The sequence below is a fragment of the Geotrypetes seraphini genome, chromosome 2 (genome assembly GCF_902459505.1).
Source record: "Geotrypetes seraphini chromosome 2, aGeoSer1.1, whole genome shotgun sequence".
Taxonomy (NCBI): Eukaryota; Metazoa; Chordata; class Amphibia; order Gymnophiona; family Dermophiidae; genus Geotrypetes; species Geotrypetes seraphini.
Window position 1 is genome coordinate 276,009,226 of NC_047085.1, and position 21,935 is coordinate 276,031,160.

Consider the following 21,935-nt stretch of genomic DNA (forward strand, 5'->3'; position numbering starts at 1 on the left):
ATGTATTTGTGCCCTAAGATTATATAATTAGTGGCAATTATCACCTAATTTATCAGTTAGGCTATGCATGTTACTGGCACTATTCTATAACCTAAGAATGCAATTTTGTTCTCTAAGGGCTGAATTCTATATAATGTGCCTAAAAAAAATCAGTGCAGAGAAAAGCACTGTTCTGTGAGCTATGCTTAGTTGGGTTTGGTTTACAGACCGGCACTTAAGACTGGGGACTGCAACCAAATGTAGGCACGGCCATTTACACCAGCAAAAATGTGGTGCACATGTATGTGTCTAAATTTAGGCACAGATGCCCTTATTCTATAATTGCATGTGTAATATAAAGTAACACCCTTGATCTGTCCATGATCTGCCTATTTCTGCACTCCCTTGTTTGACCGACATGTAAAATTTAGACGTGTTACTTGTAGTTGATTCTAATTAGTACCAGTAATTGCTTGTTAAAATGCCAATTATTGGTGCTAATTAGTTAATATTCAGTTAAATTGCATGTATAATTTAGGTATACATCCAAAACTGAGCATTCAACTTTTAAAGCTCTTCATAGAATTAGGAGGAGGTAAGCATAAAAATTATTTGTGCAAGTTTATAGATTGAGGGGAATAATTTCAAGTTCAAGTACATATTGACTTTTGCAGTGATACAAGAGGTTGTGTTAAACTCTTGTGGCCATGTATTCTCAGTCGGGATGACAGGGTTTGTGCCATGAGGACTAAGATTCATGCACTTTTGGGGGTTGTGAGTACTGCTCCTGCAAAAGTTGCCCTATCTTGACTTGCCACAGAGTTCTTCTCTGATATCTATATTATATTTGTTCATCACTTTGTCTAACTCCTTTAGCAGGTAAATAATTACACTTTGCACCAGAACATCAGGTTTAGTTTTATCCTAAGTGTTCTAAAAGAGATTCACTCATAAAGGTTTATAAACACCATCAGGACATTTGTGCATGTGCAAAGGAGCACAAATGAGTGGACTAGTAACTGGCACATTGGAGGTGCAAATTTAGAAGAGCTGTAGAACATAAGCATGTGTAAAAATCCCCTATATTCACCCAATCAATGGTGAGTATTTTTCGCAATATCAGGTCATGTCTAGGCAAGGGGTAAGCTGCCACTTACACACGTAGCTTAAAGTTATCATAGTATTTTTTAATAGAAGGGGGTTTCACTGCATAGCATCAGGGCACTTAAAGTGAGAAGCCCACTTATAGAATTACCCCATGGATATCAAAGATCATTTTCTTTCTGCTGATCTTAACAGTATTCCATTTCATTTAGGTTTTCAGAAGCAGGAACAAAGGAGCAGAAATGTAGCAATAGATTGAAATGCAGAGTTTATCACTCCAGGAACTTGAACACCATTAACCTACTTTTGTTATCACTTTGATAGTAGCATGTAGTGCTTTGAAGTCATCCAACTCTTGGTGGGAACCATTAGAGGTCAAGGATGGCATTCTCCTTTTTAATTAACATAGAATATCTGTGTTGAATTAGAAAAAAAAAAAAAAAAAAAAAAAAAAAGCAGAGCCTCAGTATGTGAAATAAAATAGTCCAGTAAGTTAAATGCAGTTTATAGAATTGTAATTAATACAATACTATCTTGAATGCATTTTAATACTGGTTAAATCTATTCCATTTTAATCATAGTTTTTTTAAATCTACAAGCTATACAATTTCACCAATTAGACTAATAAACTCCATAGTCATTCCTTAGACATCCATTCAGTGTAACAATATATAGATATCTTCTGGCTCATGGGACCCTCGACCACCAGAGGGCATCCGCTGAAGATCAGGGGAGGGAAGTTTCATGGCGACTCCAGGAGTACTTCTTCACCGAAAGAGTAGTGGATCATTGGAACAGACTCCCACTCCAGGTGATAAAGGCCAGTAGCATGACGGATTTTAAGAGAAAATGGGATACTCATGTGGGATCTTTAAAGGAGTAAATTCAGGGGAGGGGATACTTGGAATGGGCAGACTTGGTGGGCTATAGCCCTTTTCTGCTGCTTTTTTCTATGTTTCTATGTTTCTAGATAGCCCTCCGTGAAAGAGAAGACAAGGCAGTGAACATCCGCCCCATTATCCACCCCCAAGAACAGGGAGCCGAGATCCCGAATCACAAAAGTATCTGAATTGTGGCGGATCTTAGAATGACTTGCTCTTGCCACAAAGGAAAAGGCTGCCACTGCCTACCACCCAGCAGCTGCCAAGTCAAAGAGTTGTTTGAGGATAAAATCCACTTAGCTGTCCTGTACATCCTTCAGAAACCCCCCTCCCCCACCCTCCCGAAGACTGGGGAGAGAAGTGCATTTTGGAACCTGTGCCATCATGGAATCAACCTACAGGGATACAAAACTGGTCCAAAGCATTCACCGGTGGGTAGAGCTGAGCCATAGCGCTGGTGCATATGAAGGGGCCCTCAGGCACCTCCCAAAGTCTGTGAGCATCTTGACTAGGCCAGATGAACAGGAAAGGAAGCCAACTGTGATCTCTCATTACACATGAGAGAGCAGTCCACAGCAGACCATCCTCCAGTTTCAACTCCTGGAGGGATTTAGAAATCAAATCATCCAGATGTGCAGATATAAAAAATTCCCCACACTGTGGGATCTACATCTACACCTAGATTTTGGGGTACACCCGGATCCTGATTTTGGATATCCGCAAGAGTTGCAACATCCCTCACTCCTGGTCAGCCATGGCAACTGCTGGCGCACAAGCCTGGGTCTCTACAGGGGAGCCGGGCACAATCTCCATACCCTGTAAAGAGTAGGGTCCCCCAGCCAGCCTGGATGCCTGCAGAGGGGCGGCTGGCATCAATTACTTTACCAAAGAAGCCCGAGACATCATGTAAATACATTTTTGGGAAACCCCCTCATCTGGGCAGGAGCCACCCCCTCTGGACCCTTCTGATAACACTCGGAGGACTTTAGCAAGCTGTTGGTTTGTTCCATTTTGGCACACAGGATGTGGTGGATCCAGCTCTTGTCCAGTGATTCATCCTCAAAGGCACCCTTAAATAGGTTACTCTTTAAGGTGCAACTCCTGTTTAGCATAGGTCTGGTTGAACTCATGACTAAAGTGCAGGACCGCAGCACCAGGTCCTTGCAAGATTATGGGCCCTGACCCTTCAGGGGCTTGGGGTGCCCTTGCTTTTATCCATTCAGACATTCCCATCAGTACTTGGGGGCTTCTCTGGGCAGCGTCTTGCCCATCTTGCCAGGCAGAGGTTTGATAACTCCTGATGAACCATCCAGCGGTGCCCTCTAAGAAACAGTTCTGGAGCCAGGCCTCTGGCTACCCCTCCGCAGATCAGGAAGCAGTTTTCGGCCTTACTCATGGAATGGCAGGCCATCAACTCAGACCGTTGGGTTCTGGAAGTCCATTGGGACAGCTACAGGCTCGAGTTTCATTGTCCCAGCAGGTTTATTTCCAGGATTCCTCTGCTGGGAGGTCAGACAAGGCAGCCTGGATGGAGGCCACTGCCCGCAGGTTGCTAGATATTGCAGCCATGGAGCCCATTCTGGAGCAGGACTCAGGTTCCGACTGATACTCGATATGCTTCATCATTCCACAGTGTGGCACCGATGACTGGGGTCCACTCCTAAGCCTCAATGTGGTTAATGTGACTGAAGTGCCTCATTTCCGGATGAAACTGCATTTGAGGATTGCCTTGGTGGCTCTGGGGTAATTCTTGGCTTCCCTGGTTCTGACGGAGGGTTATCTTTTTTTTTCCATCTTTCCAGAACACAGGAAGTACCTGTGCTTCCATAGTCTGCCACAGTGCTATCTGTTTGTGGCTCTGCCCTTCGGATTAATGATGATGCCCATAACTTTCCCCATGGTGCTGGTGGTGGTGGCAGTCCATCTGTGAGCCTTAGGAGTCCTGGTACAATCATATCTGAGCAACTGGCTGACAATGGGCCTGGCTGTGGTTTCTTTCAGGGGTCCAGATCGCAGATCTCTCCTGCTGAGGTCCTATACCTCTGAGGGGCTCTTTGGCCTCTCATCCGGATGTCGCCTGTTTTCTGAGGAGCGCACTGAGAATTTGGTCTTTCCTGCAGTTGCTCTGTACATCTTTGAATCTCAACATGGTCTTCCAATCTTTGGCTCGTCTGCCATATGAACCTCTGGCAAGAGCACCCTTGCTAGATCTCACAGGCCTGTGCTTTTCAACATATTTATAAACGACCTAGAAATTGGCACGACGAGTGAGGTGATTAAATTTGCAGACAGTACAAAGTTATTCAGAGTAATGAGGACACAGAAGGAATGCGAAGACCTACAATGAGACATAACCACACTCGAGGAATGGGCCGCGAAATGGAAAATGAGGTTCAATGTGGATAAGTGCAAGGTGATGCATGTCGGTAACAAAAATCGTATGCACAAATACAGGATGTCCGTTGCTGTACTCGGAGAGAGCCCCCAGGAAGAAGACTTGGGAGTACTTGTAGACAAGTCGATGAAACTGTCCGCGCAGCAGCAGCAAAAAGGGCAAACAGAATGCTAGGAATGATTAAGAAGGGGATCACAAACAGATCTGAAAAGGTTATCATGCCGTTGTACCAGGCTATGGTACGCTCCCACCTGGAATACTGCGTCCAACACTGGTCGCCGTACATGAAAAGGACATAGTACTACTCGAAAGGGTCCAGAGAAGAGCGACAAAAATGGTTAAGGGACTGGAGGAGTTGCTGTACAATGAGAGGCTATAGAAACTGGGCCTCTTCTCCCTTGAAAAGAGGAGACTGAGAGGGGACATGATCGAAACATTCAAGATATTGAAGGGACTAGACTTAGTAGAGAAAGAGAGATTGTTCACCCTCTCCGAGGTGAAGAGAACCAGAAGGCACTCGCTAAAACTAAAAGGGAATAGATTCCATACAAACGTAAGGAAGTTCTTCTTCACCCAGGGAGTGGTAGAAATCTGAAACGCTCTTCCAGCGGCAGTTATAAGGAAAAGCACCCTTCAGGGATTCAAGAAACGGTTGGATAAGTTCCTGCTGGAACCGAAAATATGCAGGTAAGGCTAGACTCAAATAGGGCACTAGTCTATGACCTAAGGGCCACCGCCTGAGCGGACTACTGGGAACGATGGACCACTGGTCTGACCCAGCAGCGGCAAATCTTATTTTCTTAGGACTGTCTTTATGTGGCCTTTACTTTCACTCACTGGGTTTCTGAGCTTCAGACTCTTTCCTGTCGGGCTCCCTTTCTGGGAATCATGGATTCCAGCATGTTTTTGTGCACTGTTCCCTCCTTTCTTCTGAAAGTGATCTCTGTCTTCCACATTAGCCTGGAGGTCCAGCTTCCTACTGTTACTTTTTTTTTTTTAGCAGTGCCTCTGCTGGGTCAGACCAGAGGTCCATCATGCCCAGCAGTCCACTCATGTGGCGGCCCATCAGGTCCAGGACCTGTATAATAATCCTCTATCTATACCCTTCTATTCCCTTTTCCTTCAGGAAATTATCTAATCCCTTCTTGAACCCCAAAACTGTACTCTGTCCTATCACACCCTCTGGAAGTGCATTCCAGGTGTCCACCACCCCTTCTGTGAAGAAGAACTTCCTAGCATTGGTTCTAAATCTGTCCCCTCTTAATTTTTCCGAATGCCTTCTCATTCTTATAGTTTTCGAACGTTTGAAGAATCTGTCCCTCTACACTTTCTCCATGGCCTTCATGATCTTGGAAGTCTCTATCATGTCCCCTGTAAGTCTCCGCTTCTCCAGGGAGAAGAGCCCCAGTTTCTCTAATCTTTCAGCATATGAAAGGTTTTCCATACCTTTTATCAATCGTGTTGCTCTTTTCTGAACCCTCTCGAGTATCGCCATATCCTTCTTAAGGTACGGTGACCAATATTGGATGCAGTATTCCAGATGTGGGCGCACCATCTCCCGATACAACGGCAGGATAACTTCTTTCGTTCTGGTTGTAATACCTTTCTTGATAGTACCCAGCATTCTATTCGCCTTCTTAAAGGCCACTGCGCACTGTGCCGACGGCTTCATTGTGTTGTCCACTATTACCCCCAAGTCCTTTTCTTGGGTACTTTCACCCATTACCAGCCCTCCCATCGTATAGCTGTACTTCGGGTTTCTGTTTCCTACATGCAAGACTTTACATTCCTCTACATTAAACTTCATCTGCCATCTCATCGCCCATTCTTCTAGTTTGTTCAGGTCCCTTTGTAAATCTTCACAGTTCTCTTTAGTCCCAACTCCACTAAATAGTTTGGTGTCGTCTGCAAATTTTATTACTTCAAACTTCGTCCCTGTTTCTAGATCATTTATAAATACATTGAACAGCAGCAGTCCAAGTACTGACCCCTGCAGAACACCATTTGTGACCCTCCTCCAGTCCAAGTAGTGGCCCTTCACTCCTACCCTTTGCTTTCTTCCCGCCAACCAATTTTTGATCCATCTGTGTACGTCTCCTTCCACCCCATAGTTCTTCAGTTTCTGAAGTAGGCGTTCATGGGGTACCTTGTCAAAGGCTTTTTGGAAGTCTAAGTATATGATGTCTATGGGGTCCCCTTTGTCCATCCGTTTGTTAATTCCTTCGAAGAAGTGCAATAAGTTCGTTGGGCATGATCTTCCCTTGCAGAAGCCATGTTGGCTTGTTTTCATCAGTTTATTCCTTTCTAGATGCTCGTCAATGCTGTCTTTTATCAGCGCTTCCGCCATCTTCCCTGGAACCGAACTCAAACTTACCGGTCTGTAGTTCCCCGGGTCACCTCTCAATCCTTTTTTAAAGATGGGCGTAACATTAGCTATCTTCCAATCCTCTGGGATCATGCCTGTTTTCAGGGATAGATTACAAACCTGCTGTAGTAGTTCTGCTATTTCCTTCTTTAGTTCTTTCAATACCCTAGGGTGGATTCCGTCCGGGCCCGGAGATTTGTCAGTTTTTAATCTATCTATCCGCTTGTGTACGTCTTCAAGGCTTACCTCCATGGATGTTAATTTTTCTGCTTGATCTGCTTTGAAGATTTTTTCAGGTTCCGGCACGTTGGATGTGTCTACTTTTGTAAATACTGATGATTAGAGGGTGTGGTCCCTAGTTGTGCACAGGATCCTGTTGCCTGCAGGTCACAGATGAGACTCATGCCTCTGCAATTTCCAGATGGATCTATATGGCTATTTCCTCTGCTTCTATAGTGGTAAAAAGGAAGTCCCCCTATTTGGTGAGGGCTTATTCTGAATTTATTCCTCTTGGGCAGAGTTGTCGGTGTTCTCTTTGGAGGTGATTCGCAGGGTGGCTACCTGGTTCCTTTTCCATATTTTCACCAGGTTTTGCAGGATCACTCTGATGACCAAGCAAGATATTGTTTTGGTACTTCCAGATTGGCAGTGGGCTCATCAATCCCACCCTGACTCTACAGGCCTATTATAATTGTATTTAAAACACAATTGAATTCACTTAATTATTATAAGATATGTTTACATTTATATTTATCTGTTATACATGATTACTTTTACATTTTACATTCATCTGTTCATATATTGAACCTGATTGTTTTATTATTTTATTTAATAAAAATTATTGTAAATTAAAATGTACTACTTACAGGACTGCTCTGTTATGTCCCACTTGTCCAGGAATAGAGTGAGATTGTACAAGAATGAAAGATTAGGTTCCTACCTTTGCTAATCTTCTTTCTTGTAAATCCACACTCTATTTCTGGAACCTGCCCTGGGAATTGCTGATTTGCCGATTGCCTGCCTTAGTGAATACTAGTAAGCTGATTTCTGCTCTTACCTTTCTAAGCATACCATTCTTCTATGTTTAATGCTTTCCTTTGGGGGGTCGCAAGTTTTAATACCCCCTTCTATTAGTGCAGGCTGTTTCTTTCAGGTTTTATGCTGTTTAATGACCTGATTCAATTATTTGTGATTGCTATGCTATTGTATGTTGTGAGCAGATTGAACTTATTTGTCAGGGAGTATCTCTCTTTTTATTTTGTCCTCTACAAGTGTCATTGTCTGCTTTGTCATGAACTGGATTCCTGGGGAGCACTTCTGAGGTATGAGGGGAGGGGCTGAAAATACTGTGAGGGTAATAATAAAAAAAAAAGTCTAAAAAGTGTCCTAAATGGCTACTTGGACGATCAAAAAGCCTGATCGTCCAAGTACCCATAACCAAAGCTGGTTTTTAGACGTATCTAAAAACAGCTTAGGCCCCTGCCACTAAACGCACAGAGAGAAAAGAGGTGTGTTTAGAGGAGGGGAAAGGGCGGGCAGTGGGTGGGAGGTGGGCCGATCTACACCTAGGCGTACAACAGGTATAACCAAAACATTTACAGGTTGCCTAGTCGGCACTTAGACCTTTTTGACTTAGACGTAGTCAAACCAGGTTTAAGTGCTGAAAAAGGGGCCGCTGAGCTGATGGCCGCTGGCACCATCAGTTCAGCGGCCCAGCAACCTACCCACCGCAAGCATCGCGGCAGGAGAGATGCCTCATCTCCCCTATCGCGATGCCATCACTCCTCTACCCGATCTGCCGTGACCTGCGGCAGGAGATTTGCCCTATCTCTCCTGCCATGAGTCGCGGCAGTTCCAGTAGAGGAGTGATGGCATCGCGGTAGGGGAGATGAGGCATCTCTCCTGCTGTGATCCATCACCCCCCCCCCCCTCGCGATTAACATCGGGCCAGGAGAGAGCCCAAGCTCTCCTGGCCCGCGGCGACCCCCCCCTGCCACTACTTGAATGGGCCAGGAGGGAGCCCAAACCCTCCTGGCCCCGGCGACCACCCCCCTGCATCTCGTTCGGGCCAGGAGGGAGCCCAAGCCCTCCTGGCCCCGGCGCCTCCCCCCCGCAACTGGCTTGGGCCAGGAGGGAGTCCAAACCCTCCTAGCCCCGGGGACCACCCCCCCGTGACTCTTTCGGGCCAGAAGGGAGCCCAAGCCTTCCTGGCCCAGGCGACCCCCTACCCCCACCCCGCACTACATTACGGGCAGGAGAGATCCCAGACCCTCCTGCCCTCGACACAACCCCCCCTCCCCCCAACGACTGCCCCCCTCAGAACCCCCAATCTCCCCTCCAGCCGACCCGCAACCCCCCGGCCGCCCCCCCCCACCCCCCTTCCCCGTACCTGTTTTCCATTTGGCCGGACAGACGGGTGCTAAACCCGCCTGTCCAGAAGGCAGCCAACGGCAGAAAGGGGCCGGATTGGTCCAGCCGTCCCAAAGCCAAGCCCACAGGTGGGACCTAAGGCGCCTGGGCCAATCAGAATAGGCCAGGGAGCCTTAGGTCCCTCCTGGGGGCGGGGCCTGAGGCACATGGGCCGGGGGTTGCGGGTCGGCTGGGGGCAATTGGGGGTTCTGGGGGGGCGGTCATTGGGGGGGGGGGGGGGTGCGTCGAGGGCAGGAGGGCCTGGGATCCCTCCTGGTCCGAACGAGTCACCGGGGGGGTGGTCGCCGGGGCTAGGAGGGCTTGGGCTCCCTCCTGGCCCAAGCCAGTCGCGGGGGGGGGGGTGGTCGCTGGGGCCAGGAGAGCTTGGGCTCTCTCCTGGCCTGATGTTAATCAGCGGGGCATGAGGGCTTGGGCTCCCTCTTGCCCCATTATCATCGGGGGTGCCGTGGTTGGCCGGGGCAAGAGGGCTTGAGCTCCCTCTTGCCCCGATGTTGTCAGGAGGGGGGGGTTCGCGGTTTGATATGGCAGGAGGTCTTGGGCATCCTCCTGCCTGGATGGTTGTGGGGGAGGGGATTCTGTAACCGGTGTTGTTTTTGACAGATACCGGTCACAGAATCCAGCTTTTAGGCGAAGGACTGGCTCCTCCTTCACCTAAAAGCCCTTCTGTTGGAAGTTTGGGGCTCAGGCATTTTTTTGTTTCATTATGGCTAAAAAGTATAGACGTAGTGGAGATTGGGCGTTTAGGCAGAGGAAGGCCATAATCAAAACAAGGACGTTTGTTTTTGTTATGGACACTTTCCCTGCTTCTGCGTTGAATGTTTAAGGACTTAGGCCAAAAGGGGACTTAGATGCTTTTTTTATTTGATTATGCCCCCTTGTGTGTTTGAGGCTTTCTACTAGCGGTTCGAAGACAAAGGCGCATGCCGACAACTGAGCGCAAGACGGAAGCGCGCGCTGAAGAAAAAGAGTGTTTTTAGGGGCTCCGATGGGAGATTTTGTTGGGGAATCCCCCCCCACTTTACTTAATACAGATCGCGGCGGCATTGTGGGGGGTTTGGGGGGTTGTAACCGCCCTCATTATACTGGAAACATAACTGTTTCCCTGTTTTATATGGAAAAAGGTGAAGTATTCAGTAAAATGTGGGGGTTACAACCCCCAAACCCCCCACAATGCGGCATGATCTGTATAAAGTAAAGTGGGGGGTTCCCCCCCACACCCCCCGTTGGAGCCCTTTAAAACAGTCATTTTCTTCGGCACGTGCCTCTGCGTTGCGCTGAGTTGTCTGCGCGCGCCTTTGTCCCGGCTTTTGACCTGATACCCCTACTAGCTGTCTGGCGACCATAGGAAAATAATCCACTTGTCTAGGAATAGAGTGTGGATTTACAAGAAAGAAGATTAGCAAAGGTAAGAACCTAATCTTTTGTTCCAGACTGAGGGGGATATGATTGAGGAAATGCTAGACCTAATTCTGACGTGTTTAAGAAACATAAAGTTTCATATAGCTATATCCAGTCTCCCTTATCCCTCAAATAAGAATGGGCTAAGGCTTGCTTTAAAGACACTGTAGTTTAAACTTAGTGCTGGCAGCAAATGGTAGTGATAAAAAGCCACAAAATCTGTCCTTCATTGAATTCTGCAACATAACTTGCATCTTCATTCCAACAGGAATGGAGGTTGGACCCCCTGGACCTCATGGTCACCCTGCAGCACCAGCTGTGGAATAGGCTTTCAAGTCCGCCAGCGTTCCTGCAGCAATCCTACTCCTCGCCATGGGGGGCGAGTGTGCGTGGGGCAGAATCGAGAGGAGAGGTAAGTTATCATTTCACTCCCTGTTCCAATATTTCTTGATTTTGATTTTTTAATTTCTTTAATTTACTCTTGCATTTTAAGTTTCCCCCTTGTGTGTCTCCCCTTTACTCTCTGCTTCTTCTTCCTTTGTGGTCTTTCTATTTCCATTTACCTCCTTGTCTTACGACTATAATGAGAGCAAGTACTATATTGTAGCATTCTGTTTTCACAGTCGGGTTCTTCTGAAGCAATTGTAGCTCACATCAGTTAGTGTGACTGGAATGTGCTGCAGCATACATAGATCCCTTTCATCTCTGTCATTAGAAAATCGAGTCTTTGAACAACCAGTTATACGGTGTGTGAATTCCAAGCCACCTATGCTCATATCCAACAGGGCAAACCATTGCACTGCAATGCAGAAAATTAAAATGCCTTACATTCTGTAATTTCACTTGGACGATCTAAAAGTTAGATCGTCCATGTGCCAATAATCGAAATGGCTTTTTGGACATATCCAGGGACTTTTTAAGTCTTTGAATGCCACTGTACGTCCAGAGCTGAAAGGGACATTTTTGGAGGAGTGTTTAGGGCAAGATGTGGGCCAACCTAGACTTAGTCATCCTGCAGGGATAATCAAATGTTTGACCAGATTGCCTAGATGGAACTTATACATTGTGACTTAGATGATGTAAAGATAGTTATGTGTCCAAAAGGTATCCAAAGTGACCAGTAACCACTGCAGGGACAAAGTAAAGACCCCTATACACTCCCCCATGTTCACTAACCCCCGTCGCACCCCCACAAATTTTAGAATAAAAACGTACATACCTGCTTCTGGAACATCAGCATCTGGCACAGGAAGAGCTAATAGAGCTAAACAGAGGTGGCTTAAATAGTCTGGGGGGTGGGCTAGTGAACCACAGAGAGGAAGACCTAGGCCCATAAGCCACTCTAACCAATACATTCATGGTGAAATATCTGTGCCTACCAAAACCCCTCTAAACCCTACTGTACTGCCATATACTATAGGTGCCACCTGCAGCCATAAGAACTACCAGGGTTGTAGACAGGTGGGCGCAGTGAGTTTTAGGGGTGTTTGGGGGGACTCACCATGACATATAAGGGAGTTCTGGTGAGATGTTTATGTGGCACCCTTTATGTGAAATTTGCACCAGTGCCCTGTAAGGTGCCCCACAGCTCTCTTGCCATGTCTGGATGGCCAGTCCATCACAATTCTGGCCCCTCCCAAATCCAAATGGTCTTGTTCTGGACGTTTTAGATTTGGACAAATTTTTGGTTGAGAATGTGGTATATATATAGACATAGTGGTGGTCTGGACAATGAAATGCCTGGATGTATAGAGAGATGATTTATGAAAAAAAAATATTTTGGACATTTCAAGAATGGATATTTTGCTGCTGCTGACTTTTGGCGACTAGCACCCTACGCCTAAGTCGGACTTAGACGTTTCTTTTGATTATGCCCCCCTCCACTCTTTCAGCTCTAGTTATTATCACTTTGCCAGGTTAAAACAGAAGTAGTTTATTGTATGATTATAAGAAGGGCATTTATGATCATTAATCCCACTTTTGAGTGTCCAGTTGAGGAATAGTTGTGACTACTTTCAAGGTTTTAAGAATAGAATCCTAACAGTAAAGTTATCTAGATTGTTGTGCTTTAGAATGGTGAAACACACATACAGTGGCTATAGAAAGTATATATTTTCTTAAACCTCTTTTGCAATTTGGTGAGTCAGTGCATTAGACATATGCACATTTAAATGTTGTGCTTTTTCCACTCATCAACATACCATACTCCATACCTTTTAGGGAAATGTGCTTATTAGGAAGAAGGAATATAACCCAATGAGACCTTAAATGCAATAGTTGGATAAGCCTCTACCCCTATATGCTAGAGAATATTTAGTGAAAGCATCTTCAAGAGCAATTAAAGCTGGGTGTTTACAAAACTGTTCAAGCTCTGTTAAGTTCTGTTGGAGGAGAATTGATAGATAGCAATCAAGTCATGTCACAGATTTTGGATTGGGATTTTGACTGTCTATTCATGTACACTTACCCTTTTGTTCCTTACCCATTCCACTGTAACTGTGGCTATATGTTTTGGGTCACTGTTGCCCCTTTAAGGTTCAGCTTTCCTGCTCAGGATTTTTCTATACTTTTCTCCATTCATTGCCTCTTCAGTTTTGACAATTGTGCCAGTCTCTACTAATGAAAAGCATTTCCTAAACTTGATGATGCTACTATGACTATGCTTCAAAGCAGGGATAGTGTTCTCTGAATGATGTACTCTGTTGATTCCATGTCAAAAATAAAGCTTTGCATTTAATCCAACAAGTTCTCTTTCACACAGTCATGTCACATTATTATGACCACCACCTACCTCTGATGTCAGGGACATGCAGCCAATGAACGGATACATGTGTTGCCTGCAGACTTCAAGGGTTATAAGGTGGGATGTCGGCAAGTTGCCAATATAGCAATCGTGGCTGTCATTGGGAAAAAGTGTGTTTTATCAGACATTGAAAAAGGCATGATCATCGGCCACTGGGCCTAGGGCAGCAGCATTTTGGAAATGGCAGAGTTTGTAAACTGTCCACAGACTGCTGTGATTAAAGTGTACCTTGAGTGGACATATTGAACCTTTTCAATAACTGAATGCGGTAACTGTTGGACAGCATGAACCATCGATGCGATAAGTGAACATCGGCTGCTCAGGTTGGTACAAGCTGATCAGCATGCTAGCATGGAGCAACTCACTGTCCAAATGAACCAGGGGGCTTCCAAATGTGTGTTCAAAATGACTGTGCAGAAAACCTTCTTGCGAATGGGGCTCTGGATCAGATGGATGGCGACTACACCCATGCTCACGAAGGTTTATTGCAAAAAATGGCTGCAATTTTCACAGGAGAACCGACACTGGACTTGCATCGACTGGCAGAGGGTTGCCTTCTCTGATGAGTCATGTTTTGAGATCCATTGAACGGATAGGGTGTCAGGTCAAAAGCGCGCCGGAACAAAGGCGCACGGAGACAACTGAGTGCAATGCGGAAGCGAGCACCGAAGAAAATGACTGTTTTAAAGGGCTCTGACGGAGGGGTGTGGGGGGGAACCCCCCCCCACTTTACTTTATACAGATTAATATAAAGTGCCAATCTTACAATGAAAATTTAAAACTAGAAGCCCAGCACTTATCTTATTTTTTATTGCCGGTGCTTCTTGTTAGATATCAGTAGCTTCTTATGGCTTAACGCCGTTTTTCCATTGTTCAGGCTTCTTCAGGTCTAATTGAGTTTGATCATGTAGTAAAGCACATGCGTGAAGACAAGTATGACATCACATCGGAGCAGTATAATAGCGCATGCGTGGCGTCTGTTAGCTGCCAGCGCCATTATGCTTTAGAACGGAAGCTAAGTTGCACAGTGAGTAATCTGGGGTAAAGTTGAGAATAATTGTGTGTTAATTTAATAGAAGCTTAATATATATTTTTATATTTGTAGCTAAAGTTGATTTTGACCCTGAAGAAGCCTGTACAATGGTGAAACGGGTCCCGTAGGGCGTTAAGCCATAAGAAGCTACTGATATCTAACAAGAAGCACCGGCACTGGCAATAAAAAATAAGATAAGTGCTGGGCTTTCTAGTTTTAAGTTTTCATGTAAGAGTGGCACTATTATAGTAACTTTTGCACAAAGCATTAGCACTTTAAAATAGTTTTGAATGTCACTCGGTGCTCGATGAAAGATACCATATACCTGCATATACTGTTTCAAAACAACTGTGAATTGAACAAAGCAGGTCTCTGAGAGCCCAGAGCACATGCATTCAGAGATTTTGGAACAATCATGCATACAAGTCCTGATTTTACGTTTGTATTTGGAGTACAGAGGACTTAGTCCATTGTGATATATTTAGTGTTGGTTATCATATGCAGTAAGAGCCATAACAAGCTATAATTGTGCCCCATAACTTACCCTCCATGGCACCCCCTATCTTTTCTTGCACTGCCCCCACCCACTACCCATCTAGGGTCCCATTTTTCTCTCCAATCCTCCCATTTAGCATGACCCCCTCTCTCTTCCACACCCTCCATCCTTCCATCCTGTGTCTCTGCTCTTCCCCTTTTCCATCCAGGGATCCTTTTTTCACTCCCATTCTTCTGTAACCAGTCTAAAAAAAGGTGGTTTTAAAAAATTTTTTTAACCCACCTGGGTGGGGGGAGAGGGGGGGAATCTAGCTAAAGGAGGCAGAGCCTGACATAGATGATAGGCCACTGTGCTCCAGACAAGTGGGACCACAGCAACAGGGGCAGTCATTTGAAATCAGCTCTTTCCTTGGTGGCCGCAGCATCTGTTACATAGAAACATAGAAACATAGAAAGATGACGGCAGAAAAGGGCTACAGCCCATCAAGTCTGCCCACTCTACTGACCCACCCCATTAAGTCTGGGTGCTAATGACTTAGTTCTTTAGCTTGACCCTCGTAGTGATCCTACGTGGATGTCCCATTTATTCTTAAAGTCGAGCACGCTGGTGGCCTTGATCACCTGCATCGGAAGTTTGTTCCAGTGATCCACCACCCTTTCTGTGAAGAAGTTCTTCCTGGTGTCACCATTAAAGTTCCCTCCTCTGAGTTTGAGTTCGTGCCCTCTTGTTGATGCTCACGGATGGTCCATTGAGAAGGAAGATGTCGTTTTCCACCTCGACACTCCTGTGACATATTTAAATGTCTCCAATCATGTCCCCCCCTTTCCCTGCGCTCTCTCTAGAGTATAGAGCTGCAATTTGCCAAGGTCTTTCTTCGTATGAGAGACCCTTGAGTCCGAGACCATTCTAGTGGCCATCCGCTGGACCGACTCGGCTCGAAGCACATCTTTGCGGTAATTGTGGCCTCCAGAATTGCACACAGTACTCAGAATGAGGTCTCACCATGGCTCTGTAAAGTGGCATTATGACTTCAGGCTTGCGGCTAACGAAGCTTCTCTTGATACATCCCATCATTTGCCTTGCCTTGGATGAGGCCTTCTCCACTTGTTTGGCCGCCTTCATGTCTGCACTGATGATTACTCCCAAATCGCGTTCTTCTGAAGTCCTAGCTAGTGCTACTCCATTCAAGGTGTATGTTCTGCATGGATTTCTGCTGCCGAGATGCATGACTTTACACTTCTTAGCGTTGAAGCCCAGCTGCCATGTTGAGGACCAGTTTTCCAACATGATCAGATCCTGCGTCATACTACCCTTGAGACTGCTTTCACTTACTATATTACACAGTTTGGCGTCGTCGGCGAACAGTGGCTACCTTACCCTGAAGCCCCCAGGTTAAATCCCTTATGAATATGTTGAAAAGAGATGGTCCCAGGACTGATCCTTGCGGCACTCCGCTAGTCACCTCCGATGTCTCAGAGAGGGTGCCGTTGACCACCACCCTCTGAAGTCTTCCACTCAGCCAATCATTGACCCATGCAGTTAGTTTTCTCACCTAACCCCATCGATTTCATCTTGTTTAATAGTCCTACGGTGTTGGTATTGCTTGCTGGCTGCCAAGCTGAACAGAGGAAGAGTGTCTGTTTTGGCACATGCGTGTCCTTCCACACCTGTTGTACAATAAAGAAAAGCCAGGTTGGGAGAGGTAAAAAAGCGACCTAGTGGCATGGAAGCACACTGAAGAATAAAGTGGGGCTGGGAAAAAGAAGAGAGGGACTTCTCCCCTTCCCGTGTTATCTCCTTGACTTGTTCCCTCTTGCTACTGCTTTTCATTCAGGACCACTCTGCAAAGGCTCTGCTGTTGGCTGTGCTGGTCCTCTGCCCCCTCTGATGTCAGTTCCTGTTCCGGGGCAGAGGACCGGCACAGCCAATATTAAGTAAATCGTACCATTGCTGAAAAAAAAAAATGGACAAAAGAAGAAAAATGAAAACAAAAAAATGTCCGGACGCCTGATGGAGCCCTCAAAAAGAGGACATGTCCGGGGAAACCCAGCCATCAGGTAACCGTAGCCTACATGCATCATGGTTTTACATTCTTGGAAAGCTTTTGCATGGTGCACTGCCTAAATGCAGAGATGTGACTGAAACCCGACAGCTCTTTTTCAGCCTTAATAACAGAGATACGAATCAGACTGAGGCTTAAAAGGTACTGGAGGAACATTTCACTGGCCAGCAGTTTGGGGTATATTTTTTTTAATTTGTGCTTCTCTGTCTCATTTGACATAATAACTGCTCGAGATAGGCCCTGGGGCCGCCTGGTGGTGCAAAGGGCAGCAGTTTCGCAGATCACCCAGACGTTCCTTGCATGGTTTGTTTTGCTGAAGTACTGTAGAATGCAAGCCCTTGGGGTCCTGAGAAAAAGAAAATTAAAAGGCAGTTTGGGGGGAGGGGGAACAAATTGCTGATTATCTTGAAATGAAAGCCAGATGAGATTTTACAAAAACTTGGCTGAACTCTCTCCTCCCTCCTTATGTTAATGCAGAGTTTCTCAGATTCATCTCTGCAATGGATCTTTGGCTATATAAAAAAACACACCTGATGTTTAGAAACTTAGCTAAAGGATACCTCTATGAAACAGTAGTCTGAATTTATACCTCTATAGGGGCAAATGCAAGCTCAATTCTTAGGCTAGAGAGGGTCATCTTTATTACTCTTCCCAACTCAATGGAAGCTGTAAAAAATTTATACAAAATGGGTTAATAATGTCTTGTCTGTCTGTTTGTCTATTTGAGGTAAAATAACTCTGAAAGTTTAACGGAATCAGATAAAACTTAACATAAGGGAAAAACGGAAAAAAGACACATTAGCAAGATCAAACTTTAGATTCCAGAGAAATAACTCCCTCCCCCACCCAAAAAAATGTGCCCATGTCTATCAATGAGAAAAGAAGTTCCAACTTCAGTAGCATAGATAGCAGTTAGGGAATTTCTCCTTTCAGACTCCAAGTTCACAACTCTCCCACCCACTCAAACTACCTGACTCCCCAAAATAACCCCCCCCACCGCACAAAATTCCCCTATCTCTAAAACTACTCACCACAATTGCCCCACCATCCCACAAAATACCCCAACTCCAAAACGTGTCCTACAACTACCCCCACCTCTCAATCACCCTCACCCCCAAAATGATCTCATTAAACTTACCAAAAACTACAAGTTGTTCCCTGCAGCTATACCACTATCTTGCAGATTGTCCCCACTAATATCATGTGACTCTACAGACTGCCCACACCCAAAATCTACCCCATGACTGGCCCTGCCACACCACAAATTGTCCCACACTGTCCTGCCACATCACAAATTGTCCCACACCCAAAATATAGCCCCCACAGACCACTCCTTCTAAAAACTACCTTATGTAACTGCCCCATACCCATAAAATACCTCTATACACAGGTGCCTCACCACATTGCAAATGCACCATCCCAAAAACTATCCCCTGCAAACGAACCACCAAATTCTGAAAATGGCCGCCATCCAAAAACTGTCTCCCCAGAACTGCCCCACCAATCCGCTAACCACTCCCACATCTAAAAAATATTCCACCACCACCCCCGAAAATACAAAAACAAAACAATCTCCACATTATTGCCCTAGCCCCACAATTATGACCACTATCCTGCAAATTGCCCTACCAAATGCCCCACCGGCTCCAGACTCAGTGTCAGCAAATAATGCTACAAGTGATTAATGTAGGCACTGTATTGTTAACTGGCAAACTAGTTCTAATTGTGACAGCAATGTTACAAGTTCTCTTGTTTTATTTAATTATTATTTTTATGTGTACTGTATGCAATTTCCATTCATTCATAAACGGCAGAAAAACATGCATGGCAATTGTAATGGTCACAGTACTGCTATGTGCAAGTCATGTACTGTGTGCCTGCACCAGTCACTGTTCCAAAATCACTTGATCAGCTTATTTTTGTACCCCTCAAGCACGATTGAAATAGCCTCAACAGTTTCAGGATAAGAACATAAGAATAGCCTTACTGGGGGGGGGAGGGGAACCCACCACTTAAGTTAGTACTGTTGTCGCTGCCATTGGAAACCCCCCCCCCCAAACACACACACATTACAGATGAAATTGATGATTTTTCCCTAAAAAATGGGAAAAATGCCTCTTTCCTCTATAATGGGAGGTTCCGCCCCCAACACCCCCACCTAACGGCAGCGCAACAGTAATAACTATAACAGCGGAGTTCCCTCCCCAAACCCCCACTCGGAGCAACTTTAAAATTAAGTTTAAGTCCGGCGCGCTGATGTCCTGCGTGTGATTGTCTGCTCCATATTGTCGGCGCTCGATTGACTTGCGCATTTTAGACTATGAACCGTCAAAGCTATTGGCCTCGGAGACCCGAGTGCATGGGCTTAAACAGTATATAAAGGGGCTAGTTCTCACACCACCTTAGCACCATCATAGGTATACATCATGTACATAAATAATAGTGAAAATCACCAAAAAGTGCAAGTGCTAAATGTAACTATATAATACAAAATTGCAATCCATCATTTCAAAAAAAGTGCTCAAACTAGCGATTTACTTATCTCAGGGGCTCCTCAGTTGTTTAATGGTTCTCCGGATAATGAAGTGTCTCCGATAAATATTCCTGGCACATATTCACTGCAAGGTAGATAACGGCTCAACTGTGTCCAGTTTCAAGGTAGTTCCCTTCTTTAGGAGCCAATTCTAAAGTTTCCACAAAACTCTATCTGAACACAGCAAGAGAGGAGAGCAGGCCCAAGAACGAGAGCCAGAAAGCCTTGAGCATGCGCAGATGCTGAAGGCCCAGTCCGCCAATTAGCACGATCTTCGGGCACCGGCACCTCCTGTGGGTTGGTGCTGTGTACCGGTGCCAGATGGGGTTAAGGCTTCAGTTTGGGCGGGCAGGCGTTCACAAGGGGGGGGGGGCGCGATGCCGGTTAGCGGGGTTGGGGTGGGGCTGCGTTTGCAGGCGGGGGGACTTGCAAATCGAGTCAACGCTCAGTTTGCGAGTCACGATTTGCAAAAATGTTTTGCTCGTCTTGCAAAATACAAACCGCAGTACTCACAAACCGAGGTTTGACTGTATCTGATAAACAATGGGAGCAAGTATGGTTGTCGGTACATAAAGCTTTGAAATCTTCAGCTAATAATCTATATATAGTATTTCATTTTACATAAAGCAGTATGGACACCCTACAAATTAAGCAAAATAAGATCCAATGAATCAAGTAAGTGTTGGTCTTGTAATAAGGAGACAGGAACTTTGGTACATTCACTTTTCCAAAGTGATTTATTGCAACTCTATTGGCAAAAAGTTTGGGATACTATATGTTCATTGATTAAGGTTAAAGAGTCATTGACCATTAATATCATTGTGTTGAGTCGACTTTACATAAATACTTCAATCACAGATGAACAGGCTAAGCTTGTACGAATTTTGCTTAACTTAGCAATTAAAATAATTCTTGCTCACTGGAAAGACTTTTCAAGAGTTGAATACATGAAATGGTAGAATTTAGTAAGTCTGACTGCTAAGTATGAGAGAGTGTTTGCAGAAAGAAAGGGATGTTTGCATATTTTTTTAAAAGTTTGGAATCCCCTCACAAAATATAGCGATATATCACATTTAAAATGAATATCTTCTTTTTTTTTTTTTTTTTTGGGGGGGGGGTGGTAATGTACATCCATGCTGTTAGTTTTCTTATGTTTAGGAATGTTTAGTCTTAGTGTCAACATTATTTGCATACTGATTATTGTAATTAATCTGTTTTGCCAATCATTTCTGTGAACCGTTTGAGTCATGACTTGTTTATATTTGAAATTATTAATAAAATATATTGAACTAAAAAAAACAAACAAACAAGATTTACTAAATGTGTTCAAAGGACTGGGTATATAATCCCCATTTTAAAAGATGTAACCAAGTTGTAAAGAAAAGTAAGGAAGATGATACTTCTTTTGTACTTCACTGTGGGGTTCAGTCTCTTGATGATGTAAACCGCATCGATCTGGAAGGTATTGTGGTCTAGAAATGTAATATAAAGGAAAATTACTCCTGTATGTGGTTATATGATCTATCACTGATCCTCTGTATGAGTTGAGAGACGTAATGAGGAGACAAAATATGGAAGGTTTTAAGAATAGAGAAACATTGTTTCCAAATATCTGGATGATAATGGAAAATCTATTGTAAAGACATAGGATTCTGTACTGAAGATGTTGTCTTCCTCTAGTTGCAAACTTTGCAGAAGGATGTCACTCATGTCTTTCAACTATTTTCCTTCACCAGTGGAGAATAGCTCCCTCTTCAGTTTTTCCTTCTGTTGGCGAGCGATTCAGCCTCCAAGGCTACTCTAAGCAGATTACCCTTTAAGGGATAGATGCTTTTTGGCAAAGGCTTGGACAACTGCATGGCCAACATGGTGGATCGCCATCCCAAATCTTTTCCAGACAGACATTCCATCCGGGGGCGGCAGGGACACTTTTCATTTCTCTCGGAAATCACTTCAATTCTCCTCCGGTTCCTCTTCCCAAACACCCTTCCAAGGGACAAGACAGAGATTTGGCAACTACAGAAACCAGCAACCTTCGGGGTCACGCAGCAACACAGCCACCAAAAAGCCACAATGACACCAGGTTGACTGCTCACCTCCTCACATTGGTGGGAGACTGATGACTTTCTGGAGGGAATGGGAACAGATCTCATCAGACCATTGGATCTTGGACATAATTTGAGAGGGTCACAGGATTGAGTTTTCTCACCCTCCTCCATATCTGTTCCACGACTTCCCCACCAGATGTCCAGAAAAGGAGGCTAGGATCTGAGCGATGGTACAGCAACTTTTGGACATTCATGACATAGAACCAGTTCCCAAAGAAGAACCAGCATCCGCCTGATACTCCATATACTTCATAGTGCCCCAAAAAGGCACAGAAGACTGGAGGCTTACCCTGGACCTGAAGTCTGTAAACATGACACCGAGAATTCCATGTTTTGGCATGGAGGCGG

At 45.0% G+C, this 21,935-nt stretch overlaps 1 protein-coding gene across 1 annotated transcript in view; it reads left to right on the top strand.

The window, feature by feature from the left end:
- SEMA5A (semaphorin 5A) overlaps positions 1–21,935 on the top strand; it is a 1,054,315-nt gene that overhangs the window by 819,251 nt on the left and 213,129 nt on the right. The window contains 1 exon segment of the mRNA XM_033929716.1: positions 10,821–10,964. Coding sequence (XP_033785607.1) covers positions 10,821–10,964 — 144 coding nt within the window.